This window comes from Zalophus californianus, chromosome X (genome assembly GCF_009762305.2).
Source record: "Zalophus californianus isolate mZalCal1 chromosome X, mZalCal1.pri.v2, whole genome shotgun sequence".
Classification (NCBI taxonomy): domain Eukaryota; kingdom Metazoa; phylum Chordata; class Mammalia; order Carnivora; family Otariidae; genus Zalophus; species Zalophus californianus.
In genome coordinates this window covers 39640986-39654518 of record NC_045612.1, presented here as the reverse complement: position 1 = coordinate 39654518, position 13533 = coordinate 39640986, and the positions used below count along the sequence as shown (strand labels likewise).

The 13533-nt window shown below is 39.2% G+C and overlaps 2 protein-coding genes across 9 annotated transcripts in view; one reads left to right on the top strand and one right to left on the bottom strand.

The window, feature by feature from the left end:
* The window catches only part of COL4A6 (collagen type IV alpha 6 chain), a 268983-nt gene extending 266619 nt beyond the window's left edge, over window positions 1-2364 (bottom strand). For 3 of the 4 annotated variants that reach the window (XM_027609384.1, XM_027609386.1, XM_027609387.1), the window contains exons 1-2: window positions 374-611; window positions 126-177 (exon numbers count right to left, since the gene is read on the bottom strand). In XM_027609384.1, the coding sequence (XP_027465185.1) occupies window positions 126-177; window positions 374-384 (63 nt within the window). In that variant the 5' untranslated portion in view covers window positions 385-611. Of the gene's footprint in view, window positions 1-125; window positions 178-373; window positions 612-2264 lie in introns of those variants that run through there. The other variant, XM_027609383.1, reaches the window with a different exon arrangement.
* The window catches only part of COL4A5 (collagen type IV alpha 5 chain), a 229982-nt gene continuing 218561 nt past the window's right edge, over window positions 2113-13533 (top strand). For 3 of the 5 annotated variants that reach the window (XM_027609392.2, XM_027609390.2, XM_027609391.2), the window contains exon 1: window positions 2364-2491. In XM_027609392.2, the coding sequence (XP_027465193.1) occupies window positions 2411-2491 (81 nt within the window). In that variant the 5' untranslated portion in view covers window positions 2364-2410. Of the gene's footprint in view, window positions 2492-3001; window positions 3089-13533 lie in introns of all 5 variants that reach the window. The other 2 variants (XM_035725358.1, XM_027609389.1) reach the window with 2 other exon arrangements.

The following is a 13533-nucleotide window of genomic DNA, read 5'->3' as shown; positions in this document are numbered from 1 at the left end:
GAGTGATGTGAACTCTGTTTCGCAGGGCAACCTTCTGTAACCCCCTAACACAAACACAAGAGGTGGAATGGGAAGGGGGTCAAAGGAGGAGGAGGGAAAAGGGTCGGGGAGGAAAAGAGACTCACGGCTCCTGCCAGTTCCTCGGTCAGGCACAACGTAACCAGGAGCAGCCACAACCTGAAACAGGAGGAAGGGTGAGTAACATGGGCTCTCAAGGCTCCGGGGTCCTACGTCTGTCCATAGTCCCCGACCCTTTTTGGCTGCCTGCCCCCCACTTTCTCTGCAATGACATAAAGTACAAGTATAGTCCCGGTCCGGCAAAGTAGCTCGAAGTAGGAAAGAAGGAGGGGAGCTCAGGGCAGCAACAGCTCACCCAGGGTGCATGCTTGCGGCTCCTCCGGAGCTGGGTCCCGGGAGACAGCTAAGCGGCTCCACAGCCCCGGCTCATCAGGGCTCCGCTGATGCTTGGCGGCTGCTTCCTTATTCAGGAGGACGGGCTGGGGGGGCGAAGTGGCTCACTTCGGAAGAAACTAAACTCAGCTTCTAGATAAGAAGTGCCCCAAAGGGAAACAGTCAGCGGTGTCCGCTACAACTTGCCGCACTCAAAAGATAGTTCCATACACTAGCAGAGGAAGGAATGGAGGGAAAGGGGCGGGGCTGTCTGCTGTCAATCATCCCCCCCTACCTTGGGCAGCCCGGCGTCTTTCTCACTTTCAGGCACCTCTGCGCATAACATTCCCACGCATCTCCATAGCTTCACGCGCAGGCCCATAGAGACCTCTACACTAAGATCTAAGCAACTATGCAGCATACACTTCCATAAACCACCGTTAACTGTTACACATAAATAGGTTTAAGGCACAGGACTCCTACCGATGGGCCCCAAAGTGCCCTTGCACGCTTGCCCAAATGCATACAACACTCATTCTTCTGATCGTCTACTAAGCTCCTGGGGGTGGGGTGGGGTGGGGTGGGGTGGGGTGGGGTAGGGTGGTGGTGGTGGTGGTGGTTTCTGGAGTAGTAAATCTACCCAAAGCTGAGTAGAACCTAAGGCTGAGTGGGCCCCCATGAATAGGTCCAAAGTCTTGCAAGACTCTCAAGTGGCAAATTCTAGGTTCTGAGATAACAGAAATGTTCTGAGGAATTCTTGAGCAAATCCCTGAAAGACCCTCCAAGGAGTCCACACAAAATATTTTCTGGGCCTGTTGGTACTTTAACAAATCTGTAGATCAGGATTACCAAAGTAATGCTCAAGTCCACTTTATTTCGGAAACATCAATTCAACTGCCATTAACTCTACATAAATGTTCCCAATTAGGTATTTGTGTTAGTTTTAAAGAAAATGTCATGAAAGTTATTTAATTCCCTGTACTAAATCCTTCTGAAACAGCCGCAATGGGAGTCAATACCTTTTATATTACTTCAACACAAAAGGTAAAAATTACAGCATTTAACAATGTAGTTAAATAAAAAGATAGGACTGTATTACAATAGCATCCAACCATATAATAATTACCAATATCTACTGAATGCTCCTCAATCTTAGATGTTTAAAACACGCATAAAGGCTTCGTACACCTAAGTAGGTTCGTTTTCCTAATTCTTCGGTTGTAAGAATATGTTTAATTATGTAAATATATTTATACAGTTCTAATATTTTCACATATTTTATCGTATGTAGAAATTGTCCTGCGAGCAGGTGGAAGGCAAAGAACACCAGCAGCCCAGGGAGCGGCGACCAAAATTTGTTTCTAACCATTAACAATAAAAAGCTCAGTTCCTCTAAGATCCATCCGCTAAAAAAAATAGTCCCAGCTCAGGTCTATTTGTAATTGGCTTTGGTGCTCTCACCAATGAGAGTGGGACTGGGCAGGGAAGAGTAATACCAACGGAAGGTGCAAGTGAACGAATAGAAAAGCTTCCCGGCCAACCGGTGCTCATGGTGCTCAGCCAACTGATCTGGAAGTTTCCCTCCCCCAAATAACTGAGCGTCACTCCCTCGCAGGTTGCTGGTGCAGTCTGAAGCGGTGGCGGAGTGATCCTCAAATTCCCCAGTAGCTGGTGGGGAGGGGGCGGTGCGGGAGGAGAGAGGGAGGAAAGTTGAGCTGTGGGACTTGCGTGAGGAAAAAGTTTGCAAGTCCAGACAGAAGGGAAAAGTGCTCCCGAGAGACCGGCTTTGGGGAGGGGAGGGGGGGAGGGAAGAAGAGCTTCTCCTTTTTTTTTTTTCTCCCACCCCCAACACTCTTAAAAAGCTTCCTCCTCACCTAAGCCGACGGGCACAATTGGGACACCCTCGCTGTCCCTCTCCGCCTCTAAGCTCTCTCCCCATAAACTCAAGATTATGTCAGTTGGTCAGAGCTAGCCAGGGATTTCGTGCGGGTGCTGAAGGAGCTGCGGGAGCCGGAGAAGAATGAAACTGCGTGGAGTCAGCCTGGCTGCCGGCTTGTTCTTACTGGCCCTGAGTCTTTGGGGGCAGCCTGCAGAGGCTGCGGTAAGTCCTTCCTTCTACCCCCCCCCCCACTCCCCCCCCACCCCCGTCATCTCACTCTCAGGCAGAAATTACTTTTTTGTCCCTTTACCTTCCTTTCTCCTCGGCCTTGGCTAGGGAATTCCACTCTGCCCTCACTTGCTTAGGAGGAAACATTATTTACAACGCTGGTAGCTCAAGCCTTCTCCAGCCCAAGGGAGAGGTTTACGTTTAAAAAATCGGGCTGCGGGCTTTGCAGCAGCTAGCTGCCCTGGGGGGGCCAGAGCGGAGCCGGGGTGGGGGGACGCACGTTAATAGCTCACTAGGCTCTGGAGGGTATTTGAAACTTTTCTTCCCCACCCTCCGCCCTCGGGTTGTTTCCCTTGCCTGCCGGCTAACCTTTACACTAGTTGTACCCAGCCCACGCACTCTTTAAACCTGGTCTGTAGTTGAATATTTTGCCTTTTCTAAATCCAGCTTCCATCAGAATGTTGGGCGCGCCCAGGAAGTCCTTCCCTTTTGCCCCTTCCTTAGGCCACACGAACCTACCCTCACCTCTGGCCACTGAAGCCCCTGTAGAGACCGTGTCCCCCTTTTGACGTCCTTATGGCAAACGCTCAGGTAACACACGGAAGAAGAAGGAGGTAAAGACGGATGGCCTCAGGCTTCAGGTCTTTCGGCGTCGTGGGTTTTTTTTTTTTTTTTAAGTCCTGGGTTTTTGTTTGTTGTTTACTTAAAAAAAATCTTATTAAGGCACCTAAACAAATCGAAACTATGCCCATCACCTATTTAAAGGAAAAGAATTCTCTTTTCAAAGGAGAATGAGTGTTCTGATTTAACGGACAGTGGGGGAGGATGCACCTGTGAAATGACAGCGCAAAAATTCCACTCAGTTTTAGGAATGTAGAATTAAAACTCCAATATATCTCCTAGAAGGATCTCTGGGTAGTCCCACCCACTATCTTTCCGGGGATGAGGCAGATGTAAAGGAATGAATGGCTTTGTTAAAGAAAATGTTCTCCAGCCTGAAGCCCATCATCCTTCATTTCGCTTAACCTTGAAAGAATTAAGTATGCGACAAATTATTTAAAAGTTATATTTGAGTGATCATAATGGGTGGTTTTAAAAACACTTTAATGTGAGATCATGGCTTAGGCCTTCCGTGGTTGAGTGACTTATCAGTTCTTTATATATGCAGCTGCTATGTTATGGCTTATCTGGATACTTTTAAGTTAGCTGTCTGGTTTCTCTATACACTCAGCATACCTCAGATTACATTGTCCTTTTATCCTCCAGAACATGTGTACCCAAGGTATGAAAACTAACTTTCATATTACTCTAAGCACAACTTCATTATGATAGCAGGTCTGCTGAAAAACCATGAATATTAACTACACTTGTAATTTTTTGTCTGAAACATTAGAGATGAGTTAAAATTGCTTTTTTTGATGCAGAGCATCTTAATGGGGTAAGGTTTTGCCACTCAGTAGTGCTTATAGGCCTCCAGATAAAACTACAATTGTGTTGTTGAAAATAAGTTACTTTTTAAAAAATTAATTAATTAATTAATTTTTTGATGTAGTGTTCCATGATTCATTGTTTGCATATAACACCCAGTGCTCTATTCAATACATGCCCTCCATCAGGAAAATAAGTTACTTTTTAAAAACATCTTGGTGCTTACTGCTTAAGGCATTTGGCCCAGGGGCAAAGGTTTTGTGGATGTTCAAATATTTCTAATTTTTTTCCTTTGATGTTGCTATTAGTAAATGTGCACCCAATACCAGTCATACAGGTATGTATAGCAATACTATACATCAATTTGTAATAAAATCAAAAGTGAGATTTCTTTTTATGGTTGACAAAACTTGGGAGCAAGCTTATTTTCTTGGACTCTAATGATTGAGTGTTCATGAAGTAGTTACAGAAGATACCATGCAGTTTTTTTCCTTTTTCTTTCTGTATAATTTTAAAAGAACATTTTATATCCCATTTCTCCATCATGAGCACATTGTGCCTCTAATAAAGCCAGGGGTTTGTTTTTTCTGCTTCACACATCAATATCCTCATTACGTGAAATGTTTTAATTATCTCAAAGATATGAATGGTATCTTCTCTCCGTATTAGTGCTAGGGATATTGGTGACCTTCTCCAGAGTAAAATGGATGGTAGTGGAGTTGACTGTTGACTGAAGTAGTCTTGGTATTGGGACTTTTATATATCAGGAAGAACATTGATATTTATAAGAATTGCTTTAATTTTTCATAGTTAAGTGATTTATCTCTGAAGTCATGCCAAATTGGGATATCATAAATACGTGGAAGATTTTTTTAGGTAGAGTGTTAATTAGGTGGAATAGAATAATCTTTATGCTGAAAAGGTTGGCAGTAAGAGAAAAAGGCAGGTTTAGTTTGTAAAGGTCTTTTCTAGTGGTAGAAATAACATTTTTATGGAAAGGTAATTATACCCATACTACCAGTAGGATATGCACTTAGATTTATGGATACTGTGTGTAAAATTGTACTACCCCTACAATACAAATGTGAGTTTTTTTGTGCAGTGAAGTGGAGAGGTTTCTCTAATTTAAATGTACCATCTCTCTTGTGACCAGTGGCAACAACTCACTGAGGGTAATAGTGTCATTTGTGACCCGAACAAATTTTCCTCTGAAGTATACTATGAATTTACTGCTCCATAGGAAGAATTTGTTGACACTGTGATCATAACTTTAATTTTTGAGTGTTTACTACGTGCCAAGCATTGTGCTAATATGGCAAAGTACATTATCATATTTAGTCTTTGCAACAGACCTGTGAGATATATACCATTGTTATCCCCCACTTTACAGATCAAGAAGCTATGAATCACAGAGATTAAGTAACTTCCAAAAAATCACATAGGTACTAAGTTGTGGGGCTGGAAATTGGAACAGTTTGACTCCAAATTCTTTACCCTCAATGACTGTACTATACTACCTCCTTTGTATATGGTCTATAGAGACTTATTTGCTGTTCAGAGTGTTTGGATCTCTGCTACTTTTTTTTTTTTTTTTTTTTTTTGGTGGTGGAGACACAGGAGGTGAAATGGAAATGGTAATGGGGATTACATCTCTTCCTGCTTGTTGTTAGGAGAAGTAGCATCATATAATGGAAACAGCTTTGGACTTAGAATAAGAGATCATAATAGAGATCAGTTTGATTTCTGTACATATGTCTGCATATAGAGAGATAATTTAAAAGCAATCTAGAAGCAATTGCGTGTTGCAGGTGTGATTTTATACAATCACATATAAAAAGTTAGATTTATAAAACAACTATAATTTGTGGTGGATGATTATTTTGAAGAAAGTTTTGCTTTTTGCTCGATCCCAGGACCCTGGGATCAGGACCTGAGCTGAAGGCAGACGCTTAACGACTGAGCCACCCAGGCGCCCCACTCTCCATTTTTTTTTAAAGATTTTATTTATTTGATAGAGCACAAGTAGGCAGAGCAGTAGGGAGAGGGAGAAGCAGGCCTCCCGCTGAGCAGAGAGCCTAATGCGTGGGACTCCATCTCAGGATCCTGAGATCATGACCTGAGCCAAAGGCAGATGCTTAACTGAGCCACACAAGCGCCCCTTGCCTCTGCATTTTGATTGGAATCCTATTGATCCAAATCTTTGCTCAGTTTCAGCGTGATGTTTATATTCATCCAGCAGATATTTATTCAACAACTTGTAAGTACTTAAGAATTGTATATGTTGTTTTATTTCCACCCTCTTGGATATGTTCTGTTCGCAGAATCATTTTGTGCTAGACACTAGATAAAACTAAGTAAGATAGGTTTCTTGCCTCCATGGAGTTTACGTGCTAGTGAGAGTAGTCTTTCTGTGAAACTTTCCCTTACTATTACATATCAATGGCTGATTTTGGTCTTCTTTGAACGTTTGTAATATTTAGCCTCTTCCTGTCTAGTATCCAAATGTATTTGGTCTTACAAGCATTTTGTTTCATGTGATTTTATCTGTTCTCCCTATTAGATTATAGGCAAGAACTGTATATTTGTTCATTTGTTCAACCAATTTACTTGTTGGTTTTGTCTAATAGCAAAAGTAATACATGCTTTGTATTGGAAACTTGAAAAATGCAGAAAATTATAAAGAAGAAAATAAAAACATGTCCACAGTTCTATTAACAGCATAGAAATAACCCCAATTATTGTTTAATGATTTTCCTCTTTAGAAATTGGTTAAATTTTTTAAAAGTTGGGATTACTTTATATACAGTTGTATATCGTAATGCTTTTTTCACTTATTAAGCATTTTCCCATGTTATTAAAATTCTTGGTTTAAAGATACTAGTTTTAGGGGCACCTGGTTGGTACAGCCAGTTAAGTGTCCGACTCTTTGTTTTAGCTCAGGTCATGATCTCGGGGTCCTGGGATCATGCTCCATGTCGGGCTCCATGCTCAGCAAGAAGTCTGCTTGAGATTCTCTCTCCTTCTCCCTCTGCCCCTCCTGCTCATGCTCTCTCTCAAATAAATAAAGATACTAGTTTTAAATGACTGTATATAATTTATACATACCACAATTAAATTACCTATTAACTTTGTTCTTTTTTTCAAAATTTTATTTAAATTCCCACCCCACTCCCTTCTGAAACCCTCAGTTTGTTTCCCAGAGTCCATAGTCTCTCATGGTTTGTCTCCCTCTCTTTCTTTATCTTATTTTAGTTTTCCTTCCCTTATTCACTTTTATAGAATATTTTTTTAAAGATTTTTCTTTAAGTAATCTCTATACCCAATATGGGGCTCAAACTCACAACCCCAAGATCAAGAATCACATGCTCTACTGACTGAGCCAGCCAGGTGCCCTTATAGAATATATTTTTAAATTTCAAGTTTTGAAAGCCATTGTAAGAAAAACTGCCATGAATAATTCTTATTCCATATTTTGTATTCTTGTATTAGTACTGCCTCCCTTATGGGGAGTTAGTGGGTTAAAAGCCATTAGTATTTTCAGAGTCTTTGGTACATGCAGCAGACCCTGACATTTAGAAAGGTGATATCAACAGATAAATTATGATAGCTAACATTTTTTAGTGGTTACTATGTTATACCTGTTAGGTAGATAATACTATTCCCATTTTTATGTATAAGGAATCTTGTGGGCACAAGGTAGTTAAATAACTTGTCCAAAGTCGTGCAGTTAGTAAATAATTGGGCCAAGATTTGAATCAGAACGGTCTGGCTCTAAAACCTGCTCATGAGATTTTCCTCAGTTCCTGTTTCATACATGATAGATAATACAGAAGAATAAAGTCATGTTGAAAAGTTGAATAATTCCCACTGCCCTGTCCATAACCCCTTCCTGTGACTGGTCACTTGACTTGATTTTAAAGATACACTCACCACTTGGCCCATCCTTTAATAACTCTTTACTGTAATTGCCTAGGCCATCCATCCTCAAGGGCCTAAATTTTAATTTAGTAAACCATGCATTCCTCTGCATTTCTCCCCTGGACAGAAGGTGGAGCCTGCCCTCCATGAATACCACCCTCACCTCTTCCTAGCAGTAACAAGGATATAACATACCCCAAACCCATTGACATTCCCCCTTCCCTAGCAGAGTTGTGGAATGCATCTGAAATGGGAGCACCTTCTGCTCTCCCTTCTCACTCTCTTCACCAGTCCCTACCCCATAGCTGCCTATGATGCTTACACTTAAATGGCTGTGTCTTTGTCTAGTGCTGTCCCTTGCTTTCATCTTTCCCTTAGTGTTACTCCAGGACATTTCCCCCATTAATTGCTAATCTGTTTTTCTCACTTTGGGGTGATGTTATTCCAGCCCCCATCTCCTCTTTTAAGAAACAAACTTGTCAGTATACATGGAATCAGAGGTCCCCCATCCATTTGGTACCACTTCCACTTTACCTTCTTCTTGTGTTTCCTCATGAGCTAAGAGACTTTACTGCCTTTATGCCAGCCTTGTAGCTTGTGCAATTCAAATGTATTCCTCTGTAAAATCACAAACTGTTACGCATTATGGCTTTTCCAGGTGGCATTTGAATAGCTGAACTTTAAGCTTCTGAATGATAGAGATCTGCTCTTGCCAAATTACTTTCCAGAATGATTTTACCAATTATACTCCTATCAGTAGTGTGTAAGAGTGCCTATGAGACAACCTTAATAATTTTTTTCTGTCTAGTACAGTGACTATGGAATTGATGCTCAATTGATTGCCAGTTGGTTGGTTGATTTGGTCCTATCCTCTAATGATTTTCTTTTTAAAATGTAATGATTCCATTATCTCATCCCCTTCTGACGATAGCAACCATGGAACAGAAGTAATTTTTGAAAATATATTCTCTCTAATTAACATTATAAATGAACCACCCAGCCACTTAACTAAATCTTCATTACAAAGATTTATTTTTAATAGCAGTAATTCTTGAGGTTTTTTTTGGAGAGGCATCTTTAGTGTGATCTCTGATACATAGGCTCCTTTAATTTTAACAAACCAGATTCTCATTTTATGCATCAATGCTTGAGTTTATTTACCTTCATAATCTATCCAGGTCCAACTGCCCTTTGTTCCTTTAGCAGCTTCTGCTGGCCTTTAACCAAAAGTGTAGTTTGTGATGGTACTTGCTACCCTGATGAAATGGGAACCTTAAATCCCTTGCTATTTGCTAACCAAAGACAACCAAAGCAAATGTTATAAGGAAACAGGCTTTTGCTAAATTCAATTTTTAATTTATTATTTTTTTAATTTTATTGAATCTGATGTAAACATTACACTTAACTTATTAACTTGGAGACTTAAGCAACGCTTATGAGCCAGTGCTAGTCAGGTTAAGAGAATTGGTTTTATGACAGTACTAAAATAAGACTGTAAGAAATTCTATTAGCATTTACATCATCTTAAAATTAAGTCAAATAACACTCTTCCTATATGTTAGGAGAACTGACTGAATTGCTTCCAAATTTTCTTATGGTATATATGACACTAATGGAATATTGAAGGAGATCTTGGAACTTGAGGAGGAAAATGGCACTAAGAGTGGGACACTAGGGAAAAATTGTTTAGTGTAGTCTGTATTTTGAGCTCTCTAGGACTTTGCTCATGGAGGAGAGGCCCTTCTCTATCCATAATCTCACAATCTAATTGATGTAGTAAAACATTTCCTATATGAAAGATAGGCATAACAGTGCCTGTTTATATCAGATAAGTTTTTTTCTGTTACAGGTGGTAGAAAACACAGAAATTCAGCTGTCTTCACAATAAAGGAAAATTTTAGCTCACTTAACAAGAAGTTTTGAAGTAGAGTATCTCCAAGGTTAATCAATTCAGCCAAATAAATGACATAGGTTCCTCCCACTTTCTATTCTGTCATACTCTGCCTAACAGCTTACTTTCAGATTAGTGCCCTTCTACTACCAGGATGGCTGCTGCAGTTCCAGAGATCACATGAAGATACCAAAATGACCAGTAAAAGAAGAGTACGAACTCATTTGTGTCCTCTTTTATCAGCAATGAAAACTTTATCAGGTGTCCCATACCTCCACCCTGAAAACACCCCTTACATCTCATTGGTTAGAATTGTTTTGTATGTATATATTTCTACTAGTACATTGGCAAGTGAAATAGGACCATAAAAGTAGTTAGACTAGTGACTTAACACCCCTGCTTCCAAAGCACATTGGTGCCTGGAAAAGTTGGAGGGTGGGAAAATCTGAATAAAAGCAAGGTCCTTAGGGGTGCCTGGGTGGCTCAGTCATTAAGTGTCTGCCTTCGGCCCTGGGTCATGGTCTCAGGGTCCTGGGATTGAGCCCCACATCGGGCTCCCTGCTTGGTGGCAGGAAGCCTGTTTCCCCCTCTCCCACTCCCCCTGCTTGTATTCCCGCTCTTGCTGTGTCCTTCTCTGTCAAATAAATAAATAAAATCCTTAAAAAAAAATAAAAGCAAGGTTCCTTTAGGAAGGAAGAAATAGTTCATGTTTCATGACCTCATGAGCTTGTCCCCAGGATTAGTTGAATAACAGATTTGTAAGAAATTGATGTATTTGTTAAATGTAAGATGCATTTCTTAATAGGTAAACTAATGTTTTTTAGAGTTGTATAAATGAAAGATGTTGAGTATTTACATAATTTGGACATTTTAGAGCTAGGAGGGACATTAATCTTTTAGGTCAGTAGTTTTCAAAGTGTGGTCTCTGGACCCTTGGGATTCCTAAGATTCTATCAGGAGGAACATGAGGACTATTTTAACAAGAGTATGAAGACTTTTTTGTCCTTTTCACTGTGTTGGCATTTGCACTGATGGTGGGTAAACTGCTAGTGCAGTGTACCAAATTGTCCTAGTAGTTGTATTCTTCATATACTCGGGATAAAAAGCCAATTTTACTTAAGAATGGTCTCAGTGTAGTATTAATTTTATTAATTCTTGACCCTTGAGTGCACATCTTTTTAATGTTCTGTATGACAAAATGGGAAGTATACACAAAACACTTCTGTATGTTGAAGTAAGGTCATTGTTTTCAGGAAAAGCACGTGTGCAGTTGATTGAGTTGTAGGTTGAACTAGCTGATCTTTGCATGGAACACATTTTTATTGAAAGAACAACTGAGACAAACTATGGTTTTTCAGACTTGGGTATTTGGCAGGCATTTTCTCGAAAATGAGCAAAGTGACTCTATCACTTAAAGGAAAACTACTGGCAGTATTTGTTGCCAATAAACAAACTTGAACTTTTCAAGTAAGAATTAGAATTAGAATTTGAATCTGCCACTATGAGCTTGACAGCTTCCCAAATCTTAATGTTTTCTAATGAGATTAGTAATTATATTAATGTATATGATTTTGTGTAATGAAATGTGTTAACATTTGGAAGTTGTGCAAATATCAGTGAACTAATATTTTCCAGATGACTAATGCATGATGTTACAATATCATGCATGGGTAAAAGATCCATTCAGAGGCAAGATAGATCATTGAGTTTTAATGTAATTGAGTATAGTTAATTGATGAGGTTTCCGATTCTGTGTTGCAACTAACCTTAGAGTCTACCACTTATAGAGCTTTGTCATAGTATCAAAAAATATCCACAATTCTCTTAAAAGGCTATTAAAATACTCAATTTTCCAAATATATAACTTTATGAAGCCAGATTGTCTTCATATATTTCAACCAAAACAACATATTGCAACAGAATGAATGCAGAAGCAGATACGAAGATCCAGCTATTTCAACCAAAACAACATATTGCGACAGAGTGAATGCAGAAGCAGATATGAGGAGGCTGTCTTCTATCAAGGCAGACATTAAAGAGACTTGCCAAAAAATAAAATAAAATAAAATAAAATAAAATAAAACAATCCAGACAATTCCTCTTCACACTTTTTTTGTACTTTTGGAAAATGTAATTAGTTTTCATAAAAATGCATAACATATGTTAACATGTAATGGGTTCATTATTGTCGCTTAAAATTTTTTTATTTAAATTTTACTTAGTTAACATACAGCACAATGGTATTGTCACTTTTAAAAGAATGAATAAGTATTTTAAATATTAGTTTTATTTTATATGGTACGTTTTGATAGATATAACTCACCTAAACAAAAGCTCTTGGAATCCTCAATGATTTTTAAGAGAGTAAAAGGGTCTTGAGACCAAAATGTTTGAAAACCACTTCTCTGTGGAGACCAACTCCATCATTTTATAGGAAAGTGAAATGATTAATAAAGGATGCAGCTAGTTAGTTGCAGAAGCAGAACAGGAATCTTATTCTAGTCCTCTTTCCAGTATACGACTTTGGTTTAGGGATTGGTGAGCTGTTAATATGATTTTGTAATTTTATTCATCCTAGTAGACACAATTAAACAACCAAATAGAAATGGTGATACTAGATTGTACTCGTATATCTTTCCTACCATCTTCAGTCCAATTGCCAAGTCAAAAAAATTCTCACTGTATAAACCACAGCAGAGGAGACAATGATGAAGGACAATGAGCTGGAGTTAGTTATTTTTAGATACTAAATTGGAAAATCCATGACATCAGGATCCTTGTCTTACATATCTTTGTATTCATCACAGTATAATAGACTGATTCCTTGCATATAGTTGGTTCTCAGTAGCTAATGGTTGAATGAATTTTGAATTTGGGGGAAGGTAGATTTAAATAGCATCAGAGACAAGACCTAGAATCAATATAATGAATTACAGGAACTCTTGGTATCAATAATTTTCTAACAGTTAAGCTATTTAATAATGGAAATGCCCCATTACTAAAAGTGCTCAAATAGGGAATGTATGCTACCTTGTTAGAAATACACAGAAAGTGTCTTTTAATTGTAAAATTCTATTGTTCTGGTTGTTAGAAGGAAAATTCTTATTGAGCTCAAGTCTGCCTCTATAGTTTTTAAGTAACTTTGAGATACAATTGACACAAAGGAAAATGCACATATTTAAAGTATATAATTTGAGGGGCTCCTGGGTGGCTCGGTTGGGTGTCTACCTTCAGCTCGGGTCATGATCCCGGGGTCCTGGGATCGAGGCCCACGTCGGGCGCCCTGCTCAGCGGGGGGAGTCGGCTTCTCCCTCTCCTTCTGTCTCCTGCTCCCCCTGCTTGTGCTCTCTTGCTCTCTGTCAAATAAATAAAATCTTTTTTAAAAAAGTATACAATTTGAGGAGTTGTGACCTGTGTAAATGCCTGTGAAAACATTGGTACATTAAAAATAATGAACATACATATCGCCAGAAAAGATTTTCATACCTCTTTATAGTCCCTCCCTCCCTTCTTACTTCCATACTTCACCCACAAGTAACTACTGATCTGCTTTCTTAACATTTGTTTCATTTTCTAGAGTTTATATAAATGGAATCATACAGTATGTACACTTTCTTTGTTCTGTCTTCTTTATTTCAGCATTTGAGAGTTACCCATGTTATGGTGTGTATCCGTAGGTCATTATTTTCTTGCTATGTAGTATTCCATCCTATGGATATGCCACATTTTGTTTTTCTGTTTATCTGTTAACGGACATTTGGGTTGTTTACAGTGTGTGGCTTTTATAGGTAAAGCTGCT